The 23,730-nt window shown below is 43.2% G+C and overlaps 1 protein-coding gene across 1 annotated transcript in view; it reads left to right on the plus strand.

The window, feature by feature from the left end:
* Positions 1–23,730, plus strand: part of ADAMTSL1 (ADAMTS like 1) — a gene marked incomplete at its 5' end in the record, with an annotated part of 912,424 nt that overhangs the window by 716,198 nt on the left and 172,496 nt on the right. Inside the window, 2 exons of the mRNA XM_077765085.1 lie at positions 483–784; positions 8,064–8,193. Coding sequence (XP_077621211.1) covers positions 483–784; positions 8,064–8,193 — 432 coding nt within the window. The remainder of the gene's footprint in view (positions 1–482; positions 785–8,063; positions 8,194–23,730) is intronic.

Raw genomic sequence — 23,730 nt, forward strand, 5'->3', positions numbered from 1 at the left:
CCAGGCTAAAAAAAAAAAAAAATACACCTCCATAAATATCTCCAAGGGCTTATTTTGTGATAGTTTTAGGATCAGTATTAGTCTGCTATAAGAATAGCCAGCATCTTGCAGAAGGCACAAGTGCTGGGATTTAGGGGGAGAGAGAGAGAGAGAGAGAGAAGAAACCATGGATTCTCTGCTCTGAAGAGCTACCGCTGTGGGTGCAAAGCAGGGAGAAAGCAGGTGGTCTGCGGCTGGAATGTGTTACAGCTGGGAGTTCATATGACACGTACACAAAAAAAAAAAAAACCAATCCAGAAACCGTGGCAAATGAGCTCATGAACTAGACTGAAGCACCCCTCTCAGGACAGGGTAACAGAGCCCTGAGCCCATCCTCGGACGGCCGGGCAGTTTGCGGCAGGTGGGATGCAGCCCTCCACACCCTCCAGCGTCTCCTGCCTGGGGCTTCTCATGCTCTCCTCTTGTTTGCTTGCCAACTGCAGGTTCATCCCGGAAGCCTGGTCCGCCTGCACAGTCACCTGTGGTGTGGGGACCCAGGTGCGAATAGTGAGGTGCCAGGTGCTCCTGTCTTTCTCTCAGTCTGTGGCTGACCTGCCTGTGGATGAATGTGAGGGGCCCAAGCCTGCATCCCAGCGTGCCTGTTATGCAGGACCATGCAACGGGGAAGCTCCTGAGTTTAACCCAGAAGAGACAGATGTCCTCTTCGGTGGCCTGCAGGATTTGGACGAGCTCTATGACTGGGAGTATGAGGGCTTCACCAAGTGCTCTGAGTCATGTGGAGGAGGTAAGAAGGGGGGACTTTGGCTCAGACCCCCACCATCTCCTTGTCCCTTTTCTTTACCCTCCCTCCCTGCTTGAGACTGCGTCACATGACCGCCTCTAGTCCAGGAATGATAAGCAGGGGGAGGAGAGGAGGAAGCCGTTCTAAATGGAAAGCATACTGAATGAGACACAGATGTCTTTCTCTTTGGGCTTGAGTAGCGCTCAGACTGTCAGCTGTGAGTGGCCAACACAACTCATACTTTTACTTTCAGTTGTCGTTCTGATGTTTTGCAATATATCCTAGGGTATCTGACTGAGAAACGCAGCTGACACTGACCTGGCAGTGCTCTCAACATTCAGTTTTATTTATCTGTGTCCTTGCTTTAGTGCATGTGGTATGGACCAGAGCCCAAGATGACAAAACATTCTGCTCTTCCCCAGAATGGGTTAGAGCCCCCCACCCCCTACCCGCGCTGATTTACTCAACTGATTTTCCAAAGCAGTACCTCTTTACAAGGGGAAAAGGGTGTATAAAGGGCACTTAACAGTGTGCTTACCTGCAGCAGGAAAGGACTTTAAAGTCTGACCATTTTACAGGTGAGAAAATGAAGGCCCGAAGGTGCTGAGGGACTGGAAATCACACAGCTAATGAATGACAGCTGGGATTAGGCCTGCTATTTATTTATTTCCCTGTCTAGAGTCTTTCCAGCATACTGCACTGCCTTAAGCACTTAGAGAACTCCTGAAGCTTTCCCCACTCACGATTATTATTTAACTAACGTTAAATGCCTACGTGTATATTGACCTGATTCCTTAGGGATTTTCCACAGCGATAACAGATTCAGGAATTCTTTATGTCAGGTGCTACAGATGGCATTGTGAGGGAGAAGGAAGGCATTTAAATCAACAATGAAATTCTTCGAGGTTACGATCTTTCTTTCACAACAGAACATACATTAGATCCATAAAGCCACTGCCTCCCATGTCTGCTCCCAAGAGAGCTTTTGAGAGGTGAGGAAAACACTGGCTAGTTTCCTTGCCAAACTTCTCTCAGTTGTTACCCCTTTTGGCACCTTATGGCTGTGTTGCCAGCAAAGTTTCTCAACCGGTATAAAAAAGAATTAAAATTATTTGCCAAAAATGGCTTCTAAACCATGACATTTTGGAAACTCTTTCAAAAAGGCGTCTTTTGTCCTTAGTGAGAACGAACAAGTACACGTGCCCAAAAGATTCACATGCAGTTGAAAAGGAATGACTAGTGGAACAAGTCAATACTAGCAAAGAATCCAGCAAGCATTTAACGGTGATAACCTTGAGATTGTTTGTTTCTAAGTCTTCCAGTTTCAAACCATGAAATTCTCAAGTGTCTTAATGGAGGCCCCTGTTATTTTAAAACCGAAAACTTTCCATCTGATTCTGGAAGAGTTTCCTGGAACTCTGCTAATCTCTGTCCTTGTGGTCTTCTCCACACACATTGAGGACATCTTTTCTTCTATGCTTATGAAGGGAGAAGTGTTAAACAAGCTTCAATGATCTCTGAGTCCAGGAAGGAACAGAGAAGTCAGGTGGAAAGATCACAGCCTATAGCCACAATTGCTTCTTTCCATTATAACAGGTGACTCAAGCATTCAGATGGTGTGTGTTTAGCCCCAGTTTCCATGATCACCTGAAAGGAACCATCATTATCCCTAGTCCAAAATGAATTTGTTTTGAAAAAGATTTTTTACTTATGGTCTCTCAGTTCTGGTTCTCAGTTACAAGTCAAGCCTGGAACTTTATGAGCAGATGGAAAAAATAGATGCAGTAATGGAATCATAAATAACCAGATACCTTTATCTAGCCATTCTGTGGATCAACCAGCGGTATAAAACTCAACATGTAGAGAGTATGTGGAATGGTTTTAATTTCAAATGTTTTCAGAAGATACTGATTTGGAAATAAGATTTGGAGGTTTGATATACAATTGATCTCTGCCTGTAGGAACTGAGTGTCTTTGTCTAACATAAATTGTACATCCTTTATATCCAAGGCAGGGTAAAGTTACTGAAATGTCTCATGTCTTTAACTGTCAACAACTCCGCACACTTACCTACACTTATGTAACTGTGCCAAGGTAATATATTTACACCTAAAATGTTAGAGTTGAAAATTCCAAAGTGGTGAAAATATGGTTGGGTTATATGGTCCATATGATGCCCATATGCACTAAAAAATCATTTCGCTATATGGGACATGTATATTTTGAAGTCAGGGCTTGGCAGTAACATTGTGCTACTTTGATCTTTCACCAAAATATAACCCACAAGGTTATATATACTTTTAATCATTCTTGCTGAAGCCGACCAAAAATGTGCGGGATTAACAGATAACATTTAAATCAATTTCGGGTTGTAAGCCTGGTCAGGCTAATTTTATTGTCTTCCTTATATCTCAGGAGCTAAAACTGGATAGATACAGAAGGAACCTTCCACCTAGCAGAGGTAGCAACCAGAAGGAACTAGTTTAGTCATAGGCTATAGTTGGTGGCTGTGTTTCCCCAAGCTGTCATCAAATATCATGTAACAATTATGCTCTTCTGGGAGATATAAACACTGAAAATCCCATTTTCTGGAAGATTGAAAGTGAACCTAACCTGTTCAGATATGTGCCCCTCGTCCCACTATCATCTCCTTGTTATATTTTAATTTCCCACATGTGAACTAATAGGTGTGGTCAAGGAGAGTGGCTTTGAACCTGAACAGCTTTATTACATTGAACTCCTAGATGGTAAAACCAGCATTAAAACCCAGCTGAGGGAAAACTTGAAATTTACTTGGGCAAGAACCAAAGGTGAAGTCTTATACCTGCTGCTCCCCTTCCTCATGAGCCCTCTCCTTTGTTTCTGTCAAGAAAGGAAAATTTGAAATCATGAAGTCCTGTACTTAAACATGTGGTCTGTGTTGCTTTAAAACGTCCTTCTAAGTGCGTATATGAGCCTGTTAGGAAAGAGCTCACACTGAATGAGCCAACTTCTCACGCCCTGGCCAACTCCACTAGGCCACGTATGCTGTGACCTCACAGGTGAGGTCTTCACATGCCCTCCCTCCTGGGACTTCCCATACTCCCCATTCCAGGACGCCCCCCGGCCCCCACCCTCCATGTGCCTTCCCCAAGGCAGCCCTCTCCCACCATCCCTCTTGGCCCAAACAGCACTATGCTTACAATGCCCTGCCCTTGAGGCATTTGACCACATCATGCCACAAAAATGTATTGTGCGTTGACCACAGGGCTGGTCCCAGATACTCCTTAAAATGACAGAGCTCTGTCCTGAGTTTCCCTCAGCACGCCAGGCCCCACCTAAGAATACGAGGCAACGGGCCCCTATGGCAATGGACATTTACCCAGTGCCGCGGAGGCCTAGTATTTTGTTTGTTTTATAATATGTTAGATTCAAATTTAGTAACTCTGAGGTGATACTTATCTTGAGCTATGCTTTATCGGTTTGGGGTCATGTGAATTTGCGTTCCACTTGCCTATCTAAGAGGACAATACTGACGTTCTTTTGGAAATGCTAGCCCTTGAGACATTTGTTCTTTGCAGTGATAGAAGGACTTCAGTTTTATGAACTAGGAGTTCACAGAGGAGAAGCAGAGCACACCACTCACCCAGCTCCACACCTAGACCCCTTTCAAGTAGGGGAGGTGACAGGACCTGTGATCACTTCCTGCTGATGTCATCGACTCAATTTCATAAGGTGTTCAGTAGCCGAAAAAAGCCAAAATTCATTTTAGAGTGACATTTAGAACCTCTTGAATATTCCCAGGTATGCAAATGAATTGAAAGCCTAAGTTTTTTTTTTATTATTTTTTTAATGTTGATTTATTTTTGAGAGACAGAGAGAGACAGCGTGAGCAGAGGAAGGACAGAAAAAGAGGGAGACAGAATCTGAAACAGGTTCCAGGCTCTCAGCTGTCAGCACAGAGCCCGATGTGGGGCTCGAACTCACAAACTGTGAAATTGTGACCTGAGTCAAAGTTGGATGCTTAACCGACTGAGACACCCAGTCGCCTCTGAAAGCCTAATTTCTACTATAACACCAGCTCTAGATTCTGTGTAGAAGAGTTTGCTTCATCCAGCACCTTGTCATCATTACCTTAATAATGCCAGACTTTCCCAAGAGGAAGTATCAGTGATGATTTCAACAATTCCTCATGAAATGTTTTGCTATCTCATCATACCATGAGTTTTAAATGGCTCATCCCAGCTGCAACCAAGAGAGGAGCACCCTGGAGCCAGCATTATGAAATATGGGGGGAGAGCTTGAATGTAGTAGAAACCACAAATGCTCCACCCTGAACGGATCATGATATATTTAAATTTTAAAGCTCATGAAAAGCTTAGGAAATAGAAAATTTACATGCATGTACTCACAGTAAATACAGTGATTTTTAAAATGTTAAATTCATCAGACTTCTGGGAAAGGTGCATCAGATTCTGGCTTTAAAATGTCACTTTCCTAACACCTGGGTAGCTCAGCCCATTAAGTGGCTCACAGTTTCAGGGCTTGAAGCCCTGATCAGGCTCTACACTAGCAGTGTGGAGCCTGCGTGGGATTCTCTCTCTCCCTTTCTCTCTCTGCCCCTCCCCAACTCACGCTGTCTCTGTCTCTCTCAAATGAATAAACTTTAAAAAATAAATAATAAATAAAATGTCACTTTTTTTAGAGAGAGAGAGAGAGAAAGAGGGAGTGCAAGCTGGGGAGGATCAGAGGGAGAGAGAGAGAGACAGAGAGAGAGAAAGAGTAAGAGAGAGAATCTTAAGCAGGCTCCACACCAGCGCAGAGCCTGAAGCAAGGCTCAGTGTCATAACCATGAGATCATGACCTGAGCTGAAATCAAGAATCAGATATTTAACCAACTGAGCCACCCAGGCACCCCAAAAGTCACTTTTTAAACATCAGTCTTTCTGAGTGACCTCAGTCAGTATAACATCACCTTAGGAAACTTTAGCCTGTTGGGGTACCTGAGTAGCTCAGTCATTTAAGCGTCCGACTTTGGCTCAGGTCATGATCTCTCAGTTTGTGGATTCGAGCCCCACATCAGGCTCTGTCTGACTGCTCAGAGCCTGGAGCCTGCTTCGGATTCTGTGTCTCCCTCTCTCTCTGCCCCTCCCCTGCTTGCTCTGCCTCTCTCTCTCTCAAAAATAAATAAACATAGGGGTGCATGGTGGCTTAGTCGGTTAAGCGTCCGACTTTCACTTAGGTCATGATCTCACAGTTCATGGGTTCGAGCCCCACGTCGGGGCTGTCAGCCAGCTCAGAGCCTGGAGCCTGTTTCCAATTCTGTGTCTCCCTCTCTCTCTGACCCTCCCCTGCTTGCTCTGCCTCTCTCTCTCTCTCTCTCTCAAAAATAAATAAACATCAAAAAAGGGAACGTTAGCCTGTTTATTGGAGTAGTAACTCCTTGGAGAAATAATGGGGTAGATAGCAGGAGGGAAGGAGAAGGGCTAATAATCAATGGGACAGTTGTATATATTAGGTGCTTTTGATAAAGACAAAATAAGAACAGGAAAATGAATGGGTATTTATACATAAAACTAATTATATAGGTTGTCATGTACCCTGCCAAAATCATATACAAATATTTAACTACACGTAGATATATTAAGATGTACATATGTTTTTATACACAGCTAGGCATGACTGAAAACTGAGTATCAAGAATAGCCCATATCGCCTCTTCCTGACACTGCCCTCGGCTGAAATGATCCCAGACAAATGTCTAGGTTATTCCTGAAGATCTCTAGTAGATATAAGCAGCCTTTTAATATTTTTAAATGTTAATACTGTCATTAAAAGCTTCAGTGCTAAGGCACTGCATCACTGTTTATCAACTACATGACCTTAGCAAGTCGCTTCACCTTTCTTTTTTTTTTAAATAGTTTATTGTCAAGTTGTTTTCCATATAACACCCAGTGCTCATCCCCACAAGAGCCCTCCTCCATGCCCATCACCCCCCCTTCCCCTCTCCCCCATACCCATCAGTCCTCAGTTTGTTCTCAACATTCAAGAGTCTCTCATGGTTTGCCTCCCTCCCTTTCTCCCCCCAATTTCCTCCCTTCTTCTCCCCCATGGTCCACCTTTCTAAGCCTCAGTTTCTTTATCTGTAAAATGGGATACAAATACCACTCACCTCATAGAGTTAAAAAGAATTGTGTGGTGCATGTCAAGCTCTTAGCATTGGCACCTGGCTAATGTCCCACCTGTGGATTTTGACTCTTACTATGACCGTGGGCACTCGAATGAAATGTCTAGTCATTGCCATACCCACCTAAATGTTTCCTTGCTCCATTAAGGTCTCTATAATAGGTCCTGCACACCACCTTGGAAGACCTGCCAATAACTGCACCAGCCACTGCTCAGACTCGTGTTTTACTAGCTCTGTGTCAGAGACACACAAGCGTCCATGAGAACATTATTTCCCACGGATGCAGAAAAGATTGCGTTTCATGGATATAGTCATTGTGCACCTCATTCTCATTTTTTTAAGGTTTATTCATTTTTGAGAGACAGAGAGAAACAGAGTGTGAGTGGGGAAGGGGCAGAGGGAGAGGGGACACAGAATCTGAAGCAGGCTCCAGGCTCTGAGTTGTCAGCACAGAGCCCGACGCAGGGCTCGAACTCATGGACCGTGAGATCATGACCTGAGCTGAAGTCGGACGCCCAACCAACTGAGCCACCCAGGCGCCCCTCTCATTCTCGTTCTTTGTTCCAACTTCCAAAGCTGCCCAGGTTCCTAAAGAAATGAACTAGAATTCAAAGGAAACCGACAAAGATTGGCGTCCTCAATGCGAGGCCCCTGGAGAAACAGCAGTTTACAGAATATTGTATATTAAAACACAGCTCTTGGCCTCCCTTCCAAATACAACAGTTGCCTGTTGATGAAAATATAATGTGTGGAGGTCTTGGGGACATTTTTTATTTTTGTCACCCTGCCCTTTCTGCATTAAATTATCACACTTCGGCTTTGGCAGCTTTATAGCTTTGGTGGCATTTTTTTAAAGCACTTGGTCAGTACCGAAGGCCAGCTCTCGTGACGGAAGTGGCCCTCCTCAAGGGGCACATTTCCAGAGGCTCAAGCTCTAGAGTGCTTTCTCCCTGATCGAGCGATGCCTACAAGATGGGCAGTCCTGGGCTTTAAGCTGCAATCTCCGACATGCAGCCAGGGTCCTACCAATCACAGAGGCCTCCCACCAGCTGCCTTGTCTACACTTCATCACCCCCCACACGCCCACTGTGGCCTGACAGTGTGATTTGTACGCAGGTGTTCAGGAGGCTGTGGTGAGCTGCCTGAACAAACAGACGCGGGAGCCCGCTGATGAGAACTTGTGCGTGACCAGCCGCCGGCCCCCACAGCTCCTCAAGTCTTGCAGTTTGGATCCCTGCCCGGCCAGGTAAGGGGCGAGGGGGCACCGTGCCTGCCCTTGCTTCTCCCAGGAGCATGTTCAGAGTAGGGTGCATCCGTCCACGGGCAAGACCAGAACGCTTCTTGTTCAAAACCCAGTGTTTTGAAAACCAATTAGTATCAGTTCAAACTTTTAGTCAAATCCACTTAAACTTAATTGAAACCAGGGCTTTGGAGTTCCAGCCCAGTGGTCACGCTCAGGGTCCAGAAAGCCCCATACACTGAAAGGAGCCCCGTGGCATGTGTGGATGTGCATGTGCTGTCGTGCTGTCTCCTGAAGGGAATGTGAAGGACTGCAGACCTCACGGTCTCGGCCCCTTTTAGCCCGTATCCCAAGCCCTCACACCATAGTCACGGATTGGCTCAGGGGCTGCAGGGTTTAAGAAACCAAAGTGACGGGGTGGTATAATTGATCTGCTGTGAAATCCGTAGGCACACAGCATGCAGATTCATTATAGCATGCTCTGGAGTGTATGTGTGTCATTCTGCGCGCATAAAATCAATTAGAGCATTTCATTTTTCGGTCCTGCCTGGGTCTCATTTTTATCCAACCTCGAGTCTGAGTTAATCAATCCAATCACTGCTCTAGTCCACACAATTTTATGGTGTCTTGAGAGACTTGCCGGCAGATACTTCTTTGGAACAAATCTCTGTAGAAGCTAAACCATCTCATCAATGATTCTGGTTTCAAAGGGAGATGTTGAAAGAACCAAAGCTAGACTCTCAAGTGTACTGATGGGATGAAGAATGTTACGAGACAAGGTCATGTCCTAGATACAAAAGGGAATGCTGTTTCTGCATGATACCTCTTCTGTTTTTGCAAAGTAACATGGAAAAAGCAGTGCATTGCCTTTAGGAATTGACAATAATTTACTGATAGGGTGTGTCTTATTTCTCAGTCAACAAAATGCCTTTCTTAGGAACTTAAGGGGTACAAATTACAGGCCAGATCAGGGCACATAGGCTGATAGTGACACTTCTGCTTGTCACCAGAGATGTTCCATGCATTTTTAAAAAATAGTTTACCTTTTTATAATTATTTAAAAAAAATTTTTAACGTTTATTTATTCTTGAGAGAGAGAGAGAGAGCATGAGCAAGGGAGGGTCAGAGAAAGAGGGAGACACAGAATCCAAAGCAGGCTCCAGGCTCCTAGCTGTCAGCACAGAGCCTGATGCGGGGCTCGAACCCACAAACTACAAGATCATGACTTGAGCTGAAGTCAGACACTTAACAGACTGAACTACCCAGGTGCCCTGAGATGTTCCATGTATTGATCTGGATGGTAGGCTGGCTTCCCCCTTCTGATGAGCAAATAAGGAGGGTCTGCGGTGCCATCTTCTCCGTGGCAACCAGGAAAGCAGTCAGCCACTGCTTGGAGCAGCACTCCACCAACGAGGAACAGCAGCCAGAAAAATAGAATCAAGGGCCAGACCCAGAAAAGGCTAGCTCCAGTACATAGAATCCCAAGAAACCTCCTTTCTGTCCTGTTTGACCTGGTCCCTCATCTCTTACCCAACCTCACAGCTTTCCAGTTGGGCAAACCTAACTGCATGGGCAAGGGGGTACAAACCCCTTGCATCTGCCTGTGTTCTCCCAAAATCAGAATAAGCACAGTGATTCGGGCCTGGACAGCCTGTAAGGGCCTTGGCTAGGAGGTCCAGAGGTTCTCATCCTAGCTTTGTCACCCACCAGCAGTGTGACATGGGCAAGATGTCTGCCCTTTCTGTTCCCACATCAGCAAAATGAACAAGCTGTCGGAGATGATCCGAGGTGACCGCATCCTCAAATATCCCACTAGTCTTCGTTAGTCTATAGGCAGACACGCCAGACAGCTACTGCTGTGTGCTGCTAATTGATGTCATTTCTGTTCCACTTACTTACCATCACTTTAAAAACAAGCCTAAGTGTCTAACCACATTCCAGTGTTGTAATGACATCCAAATGCTGTGATGAGCTGAGGCAATGTTGCAAACTCAGCACCCAGGACCAGCTACAGATCTTGTGGGATTTGCAGCCACTAAATCTGCCCCTTCCTGGGCAGCAGAAGGTATAAGACACAAGGTGTTACTTCCCATCCTCAGAGTACTGAGCACAGTTAAATTAGATAAGCTTAATTTACTCTACAACCTTTATATTGACTCCCAGACAAGGTCTCTTGTTAGGCTTAACTTTATTGCATTTGCTCCAGATAAACTCGGTGCTTCAATCTTCCACCAGCCAATTATCAGACTGACAGGCAAGACCTCTCTTACAGGGTAAGGCCAAGGGTTTCTTGGACCAACGACCCACAGCTGAGTATTTGTAGACCGGTGCTAATTAAAACAACAGAGAAGGCTAACATACAGTGGCCCAATACCACTCTTCATCTCGTGTTAAAGACCCAAAGCAGATCTTCGTCTTAAAAGTGAGTCATGTAGGGAAGCGCATCTCCTGTGAGCTAGTTCAGTATGATGTCAGAGGGAAAACAATCTCTCATTCAGAAAATAAGTGTAAGGTGTACCTGGAAGAGAAATGAATTTGGTGGGAACATCATAGTGCATTGTTTCCCAATAACCTGTGCAGCCGAGTAACTTAAATCTTTGATTCACAATTCTTTTCTTGTGTATGGATCAGTGTTCCCTGCACATTTTAGGGTGTCCCCTAATGGGCGCCAGGTTCCTAAACATTGTCTTTTGGGTTCTTGGTCTGTGCTGATGTCCATGTGTTCAAAGCATCATAGCATTTTCTGTGGGACATGCAGAAATGACGTTTCTAGTCTTGGTCACTGGGTTTACATCTCTGAGAGGTGGCCACTGGTTACGACAAGTGGTTTTCCCAGGCAACTGTCATCCTAGTGCACAGATCAAAGAGCCACTTGTTCCTCTTATGTGTGACCAGAGTTACCTGATCACACGGAGAATGCCAAAGGCCTACAGGGCCCATCTGGACATCTTTCTGAGATTAAATATACCTTCTCCTGACTTACTCTGTGTTGATGGCAGGGCTGATATTAGAAGCACGTGTCTAACTTTCTCCAGGTTCCCTACAGTCTCACACCCAGCTCTCCACAGCAAGAAGGGGACTCTCAAGCTGGTTGTTCCAATGTGTGTGTGTGTGTGTGTGTGTGTGTGCACACGCACGCATGCGCATGTGTGTATGAGCATGGACTGCCTGCATTTTTAAGGGGCTTTAAAAAATAGTAGTTACCTATTGAAGAGGACTGTATTTTCAAGTTCTCACTATCAGCTCTATGTCCAAACCCACCTCTCTATGGAGCTAGCAGCTGGCAAACTGTTTTGACACATAGCAGGTGCTTGTTAAGTGTTTATTGAATACATGGTCATAATGGACTAGGACCAAATGTATAAGGAGTAATATTTAGATGTGAGTATTAATGATAGCTGGGAAGACACCAGTGCTATCTCTGCTCTTCATCCTCTATCCCCTCTCTTCCACCCACCAGAGGAAGCTGAAAATGCCATTGTTAGAGCCCCTTCTATAACTATAAGATTTTAAATATCAATTTAAAATGTAAATAGACTTAGGATAAGTAACCTTTATGTTAGCAGCCATGTATAGCAAAGTATCCCCAAAATAATAGTAAGAAGGCAAGCCTTAGTAGAGGAGAGAGTGGACCCAATGGAGGTTGAGCGAATTGTTAGCACTACCCAGGAGGAGTCTGTCAAAAGAGATGGAAAGTAATATAACCCTTAACAACCGTGCCTAAAATTGGCCAGAAGAAATTAGGAGTATTTTTACTTGTGAGCTGACAATGAGAATACTGCATCAGCATTGATAGCAAAGATGTTTTAATTATAAAGAAGAAAAACTATTCTACATACCTTTAGCACCATCTGAGTCATTTGTGTCTAGAAGCCCCTCCACACTGCTCACCTTTACGTGGGTTAGACCAGCTTAAGGTAGAAACGTTCAAAAAGGAGCTAAAATCAGTCATTAGGAAAGAGCTTAGCCTCCTCTTCCCAATAAAAAAGCTTTCTGAGTGTTATAATCATGCAAGTAATATATGATTATTCTCATTCTTTAAAAGTCAAGCATAGCAGAAGTAATCAAGGAAGAAACGTCCCCTTTTCAACACCATTTTCTACAGTTCCAGAACCGTCTTCTCCCTAGAGATAACCACTGTTAATGGTTTGGTACCATAGCTTTTCACACCTTTTTCTATGAATTTATATGCATATATGAACATGTATAAATACATAAGATTTTCCTCCCTTTGCAAATGGGGTCATGTTGTGTTTATTACTTGGCAACTTGATTTTTCACTTAATAATATGTACTAAAAATCTTTCCCATCCTAAGACCACCAAAATAAAAACCAGCAGATAGCTTTAGACCTGCGTTTAGTTACATGACCTTTTTGGATCCTCAAATTCTTCATCTCTAAAATAGGATTTTAGTGAGAACTCAGAAAAATTCTCTTCTTCTCTTTCATTTCTTGGTGATAAATACATGTAGTTTGAAATAAAGCATAATTTTTTTGTATTCTGGGCTTAAATTTGATTAGATTTTCTCTCTGAGTCAACCCAGTCTTAATAATTAATGACCATCTCCCTGGTTTATGAGAGCAGTGACATGAACAGCTCAAGGAAAGCCAGAAAACACTACCTTAAAAAAAGAGAGTATGACTGTTATTAATTATAAGCATTTGATAGCTTGGCCAGTGTGTGTTGAAAAGATTTGGTAAACGTATGTGGAGGAGGGGAAAGAAGTAAGCAATGAAAGCCAGATGGCTGAAAATGAAGGAAATTCCAGGCAATTTCTGCAGCTTTGTTCTAACATACTTTTTAAACTAAACTTTTATTTCTGTGCAACAGAGAACAGCTGAGTGGTGCAGAATAGATAAACAGTGAAGGGGGGAAAAAGCCCATAATTCCAGGAACAGCACTTGGTTTCTGCCCCTCGCCCCAACCCCAGGCTCTTTTCTCAGACCTAGGGTGGTTCCTCAAACCAGCAAGAACTATAAAAGAAGTTTGAGAATCCCTATTTGAGATGAGAGAGTTAAGAAAAACGTCTTAAAGGTCACAGAGTCTCCTCTTTAAAAGCAAACTTCAGAATGCCTATTTTATTATACACTAACAAAATCCATGCGTACTAGCAGCAAATGATTTCCAATTTCGAATTTTCTTTTATATTGGCCTAAAATGGCTAGAGCAGAAGGTGCTGCCTTTTTACACAACCATGTTTAATTTATTTGATGGAGCTTTGCAAGCTTTGCAGACACCTTCCCCTTTGACAACTTGTTTTAAGGGTTACTGTTTCAACATGCTCTCCAAATATTGGTTTATCTTCTGCTGTGTTCCCAAAGTTTCCATATGCTGCCTTTTGGCTCTGTCCATACTAACTTTTAAGCACTTAAAGCAAAAGCACACCAAAGCTCACTGGCGTCCACAGAAATTGAGTCCAGATTTGGAGGCCATATTCAGGCACCTTTGGAGTGTTAATGCTATTACTAGCGTCATCCTCCTTGGTAAATCCAGATACATAATTATACTGTCTCTCTCTTTTCTTCCACTGATGGACAAGTTACAACAGAGGAACCTGCCAAGACCTGTTTCTTAACTATTGGACCTGATTGGCCCAATGGCAGCCTCTGTTATTTGTCTCCCCAGGAATGTGTTGGCCCAGTGATCAGAATCATTCCCAGCAGCATTTTGACATCAACAAGGATAAACGTCACATGTGTGCTTGCCTCAGGGCTTAAGTCTCCATTTCTCATAAAGAGAGCCCTTTCCGTGGTTACACATCACCTGTGTTATCAACCTCCAACCTCCGTGAAATGAGCTTTGATGGTATTAGAAATTGTTTTGCATGCATAGATTTAGTCGTTGCATGAGTCTGGGGTAAGAACCAAGGGACTGGTTATACCTTCCCATCAGGGCACTTGTAAGCACAAATGACTCATTCTAAAAAGATAGAAACATTAGCTTTAAGAAAATCTGCTCCATTAAGTCCAGGAACGGAAGGTTTTCTGGTTTCTTAACATCTCTGTAATTGGGCAGCCCTTTAGACCGCAGAGCTCTGCCTGGACCCTGAGGAGGTCCTTATGTAGACCATCAATCAAAGTTAACCTCCTGCACCAAAAATACGACAGAGAGTGTTTTATATCTCAATTCAGTAAAAAGTAAGTAAGTAAATAAATAAATAAATAAAAGTATGCTAAGCATCTTCAGGTACAGCAGTCTGCTCACATTTGGCCCTCAGAGATGACTAGAAGACAGAATCCTGTTCTAAAGGAGTGACCAGTTAGCAGAGGAGGAAGATGTCAAAACAGAAACTGCTTTGAACGAAGCACGCATGGGATTCTGTAGAAACAGGAGGCTGAGGGAAGGCTTCCTGGAGGAGGTGATGCCTGTGCTGAGTCCTAAAGCATAATCAGGAGTTGCCTAAGGCAACGAAGAGAGCAGAAAGACGTTGCAGGCAGAAGGGAGGCGAGAGCACAAAGGAAAGACAAGAATAGAAGCTGGTGTTAGAGGGTAAGGAGGGGCCAGATCCAGGATATCTCAATGACTAGGTTAAGTTGTTTGCACTTTATGTCCTGAGGCAGTGGAGAGCCATTGAAGGGCTTAAACAGGGAGAGCAGAATAGGCAGATGTGCTTGGAGAAAGAGGACTCTGGCTGCTCACTCAACAGCACTGAAGCGTTAACGGTCGCTAGCTTTTATTGTGTTATAGGCACGTGTACTATTTCTCCTGTAGAGTCACACAGAGTGTGCTCCGTGTGATCTGCACCAATACCTTTTACTGAGAGTGATAATGATCTCTTGTCTGGGGTATGTCTCCATTTCCTGTGCTCCCACAATCAACCCAGGTGTGGACTCAACCTGTGCACCCCCTGGGAGGACAGAGCACAAAGCAAGAGTCATAAAGGAAGCAATGAGAGGTGCAGCTCAGTGATTCTAGGGCCCTTCCAGCTCTAACTCTGTGTGATCCTTTGGAGCTAATGATAACTATCCACAGAACTGAAGCTTTTCAAGAATGAAAACGTGATTTCTTTTAGGAAAATGCCTTGAGTCAAATTTAAGTCATGAAGATATAGCACTTTGGTTAGTCAAAAAAGAGAACTAAGCTTTAACTATAACTTAAAGAGCCCTGAGAAGTCTACAGGGAACAAGATTGGGATTTCCATAAGAAAAATTTAGGGGAGAGCACTCAGGCAACAAAGATGGTGGAACACTGTAATGATGAACATTTTAAAAATATTTCAGTGGTGTTTGTCTATGTGTAAAAGAATAGAAAACATTCTGCATCCCCTGGTTTAGAATGTTATGGTACCCTTTAAGATAACAAGGGTTATCATTCAACCTTCATTGAACAATTTTATTCAATGCCTATTTTGCACAGGGCATTGTGCTGAGGACACAGTGATGAACAAACCCACTTTGTTCTCTAAAGCCGAGTCTGGGGAATGGTCCCATGGAAGCCATTGCATATTTCTTATCATAGCTACTTTTAAGTACTTTTAAGTACTGCCCTAAAGATAGTTATTTAACTAAACGACCTCCTGCGTTCTTCACTGCTCCAAGAGCTGAAGTATCTGAACGAGTCATCAGTCCTGTTGCGTGGAAGACCATGAGGACAGGACTATCACCACCTGATAGCTCCCTGTTGGAGATACGGTGATGAAACATTGGAGTTTTATAGTTCACAAACCTTCCAGCTTGCAAATCAATCAACAAAGGTAGAGTGGAGACTCCCAAAGTAAATCTTTTTCACTTTTTTTTGCCTTTTCCTATAAACCAGCTTTTCCAAAGTCTGAAGTAATCATTTAAGGGCAAGCAATAATTTGGCCAACGCTTCAAAATGAGAATCATTGCTGCCTAAGGGTACCCAATGCCTTCTTTGGAAATTTTGAATGAAGACCTTGTGTGCAATTTGAGATGAGATTTTCTGTGACCATGGTGTAAGAAATCTACTATGTCACTACGTTCCTTAAGCTTGGAAAATAAAGACATAGGAAAAAAGACTTAAGAAAGAGAGAGAAGATGAGATGTTTAAGCAACATAAAAATGAAGGACTGAAAAAGAGATTGCCCTGATTCATTCCCAATAGCCTGAGGGATAGAGCTAAGAAAGAGTTCATCCTTCTGAAAATATTATTCCTGTCATGGCGCCTGCCGTAGATTAGGCGGTTCTTGGGTTATCTGCCACAGTCACAGAAAGATCTGTCACAAAACAGAGCCCAGCCAACTTTCTTCCCCGTGGTGAACCAGTGTTCTTCTTCCAAACTTGTCTTTACCGGTCTTTTTTTTTTTTTTCTTTATCATTTTGTCTAATTATCTTTATCAGGGCTTCAGGAAATTTCTGTGTTTGTGTTAGTGACACACTGAAGCTTGGAATGATCGTCATTGGATTCACGCAGCTCCCACCAGATCCTCACTGCCTTCTCCTAGAGCTTTTTATTTCACTTGTGGAGTGACTATCCTTGAGACCTAGACTGATGTGGACGCAGGCTGCAGGCTACATGGTAGCACAGCTGAAGGTGGTGCATTCTCTGTAACTCATGGATACTGACTCTGAGTCCTGAGTGAGTGAATATACCTGCCTTCCTGGCTGGCCAGAGGATGCTCCTCAGGTGATTCAAAGAGCCAAAAAGGGCTTTCTACCCTGACTGCATAGAACTTGACACTTAATCCAGCAGTGGTTTGCTTTGATGGTATATATACCTCTAGGAGAGGTAGCTCATGATCATCTTAGCATAATTTTTTAATGTTTATTTTAATTTTGAGACAGAGAGAGACAGAGCATGAGCGGGGACAGGCAGAGAGAGACACACACACAGAGAATGCGAAGCAGGCTCCAGGCTCTGAGCTGTCAGCACAGAGTCTGATGCCGGGCTCGAACCCACTAATCATGAGATCGTGACCTGAGCCGAAGTCGGACGCTCAACTGACTGAGCCACCCAGGTGCCCTGTCTTAGCATAATTGTTAAAATATTGTTCCTAATAGGCATTTTGGTAACAAAGGAATGGATGACTTCAGGACAAGAACCAAAGGGAAACTTGGCAATGCCCAAGCTCCCTATTCCCCAGCAGGAAGAGGAAGACTGCCTGGAGTAAGGCAGAAATCGTAGGTTTTGAGATTAGACAGATGTTGGCCTCCTCATTTGCTTCATGGCATTAGGCTGGCTACTTTAATGTCTCTGAGACTGGCTTGTCCTTAACTATAAGATGAAGATAATTGCCTGAACCACAGAGTAGGTTGTATAGATGATCACCTATGTAAAATACTCAACCAATTCCTACCTCATGTAATAGTTGCTCAAAATATAGCAGTCTTTCAGCCGTGTTAGTTCCCTCTGCAGGAAACCATACAATGTAAGAAATCCTTCATATTTATTTTATAGCATTACAGTTTATTTTAAATTTTCTAAACCAGCTAGCGTAGGAGGGGCATCGGTAGAGCCTAGCTTCAAGCCAGCTTTCTGTACCGGTCCTGCAAGGTTTCTTAGGCATCTCTGGAACAGGAGGCAGAACTGCTGCATCTCACGAATTCCACCAAGCCCACAAAAGGTAGCAGTTGTCGGGACATCGCATTTAATGGTAACACCTTATCCCATGAGGTGTGTTTTTTCTAAGAACAATAACGAGATGATGAAGTAGGAGCAGGGCAAACAGAGTCCAAGTATTCCTAAAAAGTTAATATCCTATATGATATGATTGAAAAAGGTAAGGCCCACGGGCAAAGAGGTGTGAGTCCTGGAAGTGAACAGCTGTGTGCTCACAGTCAGAAAGCCTGTGATAAGTCAGGAAGAAATATAAATATTTATGTAAATATTGTCATTTATATATAAATAATATTATTCCTAGTCAGTTGTCTCTTCAAATACTTGAGGGAGAAAGGAGGAAAGGGAAGAAGGAAGGAAATTAAGAAAAGAGTCAGGGTGCCTGGGTGGCTCAGTTGGTAAGCGTCCGACTCTTGATTTTGGCTCAGGTTATGATTTCGCCTGCGCTGACAGCACAGAACCTACTTGGAATTCTCTGTCTCCCTCTCTGCCTCATCCCCTCTCATTCTCTCTCTTTTGATAAATAAATAAACTGAAAAAAATAAAGGAAAGGAAAGAAGTAAAATCCAACCCAGGTTACAGACAAGGTATAGGCTCTCGTGTCCCCACATCCTTGCAAGCCTTCACGGGCCATCGTTGAGCAAAGTAGGATTTTCCTAAAAGCTTCCATTTGGGGGAGCTTACAAGACACCACGCACTGTGTTCATCACTTTACATACATTATTTTGTTTAATTTTCCCCATAATTTTATGAGGGTTTACTATTCCTACCCTAACTTTACACCTGAGGAAAATGGGTCTTTAGAGTGGTTACATAACTAGCTGGTTGACAGGTTCAGATTTTGAATAAGGTATATTTAATTCCAAAGCCGTTACTAAAGAGCTTGTGGTTCATCCCTTTAACCATTCCATCCTTTTAACCGTGCCTCCCTCCATCCATTCATCTTTCCCCTATCCTATTCTAGAGAAATTACCACCGTGAAAAGAACCAGCCCTCTAGTCCCATAGAAGTTTGTAACCTAGTGAAGGTCACAAACAAGTTCACAGGCTCTTCTTTCTTTATCTCCAGCAAATGACCTTCATCTCATACTCTCAGTTGCCAAGGGTGAAATCTAGTGCTTAAGGGGCAGTGAAAGATTCATTTACAGCACACACTTCTCAGGACAAAGCCAACATATAGAAAGTGAACCAGGCTAAAAGAGAAACTGAATAGACCTAAAGTGAATATCTTAAAATCCAGCACTTGTGTCATTAGGAAAGCACCCAGTTCCTTAAAAAAAATTTTTTTATGAAGAAATACTAAGTCCTCCAGAGAGATGCAGGCTGGGCTCATGAATCTGGAAGCCATCGGTGACTTTCTTGAAAGCTTGCATCTTTGCTCTGCCACTACTAACAACCACTGGTTTAGTTTATGCCTAGCTGATGGACTCTCAGTGTTGTAAATTACCAACACCATTACTCTCTTATACACACACACACACACACACACACACACACACTTCTCTTCCCCTAGCTTCCCCATTGCAACTGTGGGTCCCTAACTCCCTGACATTTCTTCTAGGTCACTGCCTTCTCTGACTCTCCTTGTACCTCTTTTCTCTCTCCCCCAGAGACTTAATTCTATTACCTTGCCCTCTGCCTACCCAAATTCCCAGATGACCCTTCTCTACCACTTGTGCAGAGCCCCAATACTTTCAGCCCTTTTTCTCCTACCCAACTGCCTTTTATTCAAATCAACTCAGCTGAGAATTAGGAAAGCAAAACTACCTAAGCAGATTCTTACTAAAGTGTGACTGATCTCCCTGTCTTTCATTCCAGCCTTAAAAGCATGGGCTTGAGAATGTAAAATCTGGGGTAATATCAGTTCATATAACATACTTTCTCACTAGCCTTGGCAGATGGTTTAACTTTGCAGAATTTCAGTTTCTTCGTCTTTAACTGTTAGGTAATTGTTATGAGGATATGTATATTAAGTGTTCAACATAGCATTCGGCACATATTAAGTATACTCAGTGAATAGTAACAGGTATTAGCTGTGGTGTGTGTGTGCATGTGTGTGTGTGTGTGTGTGTGTGTGTGTGTGTCTGTAAGAAGTTGTGCCTGGGTTGGAAGATGTGGGTGATATGTGCTCACTTTAGGGAACTGGGTCTCTCATCTTTTTTTTTTCCTAAAAGAAAGAGAGACAAGCTCTGTTACAGAGGAAAGGGGCTGCTAGTGTATGCCAAGAATACCTGATTATACCTTGTTCTATGAGCTCTAGCCCCTGGGAAGTGAGCACTTTCTGCTGATTAAGGAAAAATCCAACTCAGTTCAGCAAACATTTATTAAATTCTTGCTGCGTTGTAGGGTCTGAAGAAACAAACACATCTAAGACGTGGACCCCGGGGCTAGGCACTAACATTTATTGGAGGCCAGTGCACAAACAGATCATTACAGTGCAGTCATAATGGCCATGGTAGAGATTAAATGACTATTTTCTGGGAACACTGATATGAGTTACATAATTCAGATCAGGGAAAGGGACCCAGGAAAGGTGGCCACTGAGCTGTGTCTCTTGTTCTTATAGCTGTTAAAGTATTTTTTCCTGAAATTCTATTTAAACATGTAATTGAGGGGCGCCTGGGTGGCTCAGTTGGTTAACCATCTGACTCTTGATTTCAGCTCAGGTCATGATCCCACGGTTCATGGGTTTGAGCCCCATGTGCAAAGCCTGCTTGAAGTTCTCTCTCTCTCTCTCTCTCTCTCTCTCTCTCTGCCCTTCCCCTACTCATGCTCTCTAAATACATACATACATATATACAATACATACATACATACACTTTTTAAAAAATTTAACATATAATATACTACTTAGATATTCCCTCTGAGGTCCCAATTCATGCATTTCAAAGGCCCTTGGAACAGTGTGGTGTCCTGCCTTCTGCTCCCTTTTAGTCTTCCAGACCAGTCTAAGAATGCTTGATTCCTCTGTATTATAAGAGTATCTCTGGTTGCTCTCCATTAGTTACCAGGGAGCTGATAGATTTATGTCTTATAACCACATAATATAATAGCAATGATGCCAACTGTTTAAAATAAGCCAGGTTAATTTACTACCAGCTTTATTGAATCTCCGACCCTATGGATAATACTGGAGCTTGAAACCTGATTATTTATCTATAAGTTCCAGGTCTCTCTAAAGTACTATGCTGCCCTCAGGCAGCTCTAATGGCTCAGGAGATTCGAAAGAAGACCTAAAGGGGTACCTGAGTGGCTCAGTTGGTTAAGCATCCGACTTCAGCTCCAGTCATGATCTCACAGTTCATGAGTTGGAGCCCCGCAGGAGCCCTGCCTTGGGCTTTGTGCCGACAGCTCAGAGTCTGGGGCCTACTTCGGATTCTGTGTCTCTCTCTCTGCCCCTCCCCTGCTCATACTCTGGCTCTCTCTCAAAACTAATAAATAAACATTTAAAATAAAAGAAAGACCTAGATAGAACACAAGGACTTGTGTTTGTGTTGGATCTTCTGACAGTGGTGGGGAGTTATGGAAAATAGAAGGACCACTTGACTTAAATAGTCCCTGCCGTTTCCCTCAGCCATAAATTCAACGTTAGGAACTCTTGGATTTGACAGTTTTGCAAAGTTCTCTGAGTTCTGTGAAGCTTAGTGTTGTGTAAATACAATATAATGAATTATTACTGTCTGTTATTTCTTTTAAGCCACTGCTCCATCCCTTGCCATGTGAGATATGGCAAAGGGTTTGGTTTTCAGGTCCCCGCCATTCAATCAGTCCTCCAAATATTTGCTTATTGCACCAATACCCTAGAAGATTTGCTTCACACACAGAGACAGCAGCATTACAGAGAAAGCTCTGTTTGGGAACTGGCCCTTGAATTGTTTTGCAATTTCAGAAATAAACAAACAGGAAATATGTACTCTGGACTTGGTAAAACGCCACATGGCAAACATGGGTTTTTGCTTTATTCGCTTCAAAAGTGTATGTAGGAAGACTGTGTAGATCATTGCTGAATATGTCCAGGATGCTCTCTGAGAAGTTGAATTAAAGTTCCTAATGATAGAAATCGAAACTTACGCATCACTGATGCATTTACCAGGGAAACTTCCTGGAATTAAAAAAATCTCTGCGGGTGGTCTGCTGCCCTCCCCATCCCCACCCCTCCAGACTTTTCCTGCCTTAACTCCCTCCTTAGACTAGCGATCCAGCGAAATCAAAGACTGCAATGCCCAAAGAGTATACATTTTAGGCTTTCCTAAGCTGTGGAAAATCACAGAAGGAAACTGTTATAAGCAAGGTATTTATTGATGTAAAATTTGCCACAACTAGACAGATACCATTTATCAATGCTCTTTTTGGGAAGAAAATGATGCCAGAATTATAATGTGGGAGAGAGGCTGATAGTGGAGCCATATCTTCCTCACAAGATGCGCCCCACTGTCAAGCTTGATATTGTGGCATTTTTTTTTTTTTTGCACTAATGGTAGTCCATTTATTTGCAACTGGGGAGATAGTAAGATGACAGTTGGGGGGCCAGGAGAGCTTCCATTTCTCTCCTCTTTCTCTAGGTTACCTGTTAGGTGTTCCTTGGGCCCTCTGAAGGCACCTCCCAGGCACACCTAGAAATACCTTATGTGAAAATGGGCACTGTCATGTACTTTATCTTTAGTTTAATGGAGATTGACAATATAACTGACCCATGGTGGAGTGAAGTGAAACCACATGTGGGCTGGATTGACCCTCCCTTGATCTAGAAAAGAGAAGTGTTGTTTTCCAGCTCACCCTTGCATATTTAACTCCTCCAGGAGGGTAGTTCTGCAGAACAAGGGGTTGGCAAGAGTTAGACTGCTTTTCACCACACATGGTCTTTCTGCAGCTGTGTGTCTGTCTAGGTCTAGAAAGGAGGCCCATGGATTATATTCCATTCTCTTGACAAATAGAAAGGTAGTGTGTTGAAATCTTATATACTTGACTATGATATATGATATCTCGCTGCATCTTTTCATACTCAAGTGTGTGAAGTTCCCTTTCCATTGTCTCTCTGAACATAAGTGAACTCTAAACGTAAGCCCTTCCCAACATTGAGGCTATTTCCATAATGGTTTAATTGTTTGCCACTTAATCACACTTGAGAGCCTTGAAATCTCCTATATGGACAAACCAGTGTCTGAAATGGATGGGTTTTCTGAGCATCAAAGGTCTCCTTTTGTTCACAAAGAACTCTCTCTACATGAAAAATCAGTTGAAAAGATGAAGTGTGGGTTGGGCTTCCACTCCAAATCCCAATGCCCATGGCAGTAGTAATGATGGGTCAAGAGAGTTCCCTACGAATCCACAGTCCTCACCTAGCATTGGGAATCCATGTTGTAGCCGACAGTTTTGCCAGTCCATTACTGGAAGCTGGGTTCTTCCACTTTTAGTGACTGAAGGATCATGATCACATGAGGAACTTGGTGGACATCAAATTCTCATCACTTCCCAGTCTCCTTTATTAGCACTACTTTTAGTACCAAAAGATCATAGAGCTTTATTATCTAAACTCTAAAAAGCCACCAAAGTGTCAGGGAGTTTGGCTGACAGAATCGACTAGAATCTAAAAATCTGACAAATGAGTCTCCCTCAGAAAGTGGGGTTACAGAATCCCAGAAGGTAACCTTGCCCAATTTCCTCATTTTATCTGTGAAGAAAGTAAGGCCAAATGCATTAAGTGACTTGTCTACATAGCCATGGCTGGCAGAGCTCAAACTAAAAGCCTGTAAAATAATGTTTCCCAACTTAGAACTCAATGCTTCTCATAAACAGGTAGACTCCAGAAATTGGTATTGTAAATCGGAATTTAGATCTAGAACCAGACTTCCTGAGTTCAAATCCTGGCTGTGCTACTTATCAACTGTGTGTCCTTGAGTCATTCTACCCCTCACTATCCTCATTCCCTTAGCTTTCTGATGAGCTTGAAATAATACCTTCCTCAGGGTTTCTGTGCAGACTGATGAGTGGATATATGTAAGGCACTTATGTGAGTGCCTGGTTAT

Source organism: Crocuta crocuta, unplaced genomic scaffold, assembly GCF_008692635.1.
Source record: "Crocuta crocuta isolate KB4526 unplaced genomic scaffold, BGI_CrCroc_1.0 scaffold687, whole genome shotgun sequence".
NCBI classification, from domain to species: Eukaryota; Metazoa; Chordata; class Mammalia; order Carnivora; family Hyaenidae; genus Crocuta; species Crocuta crocuta.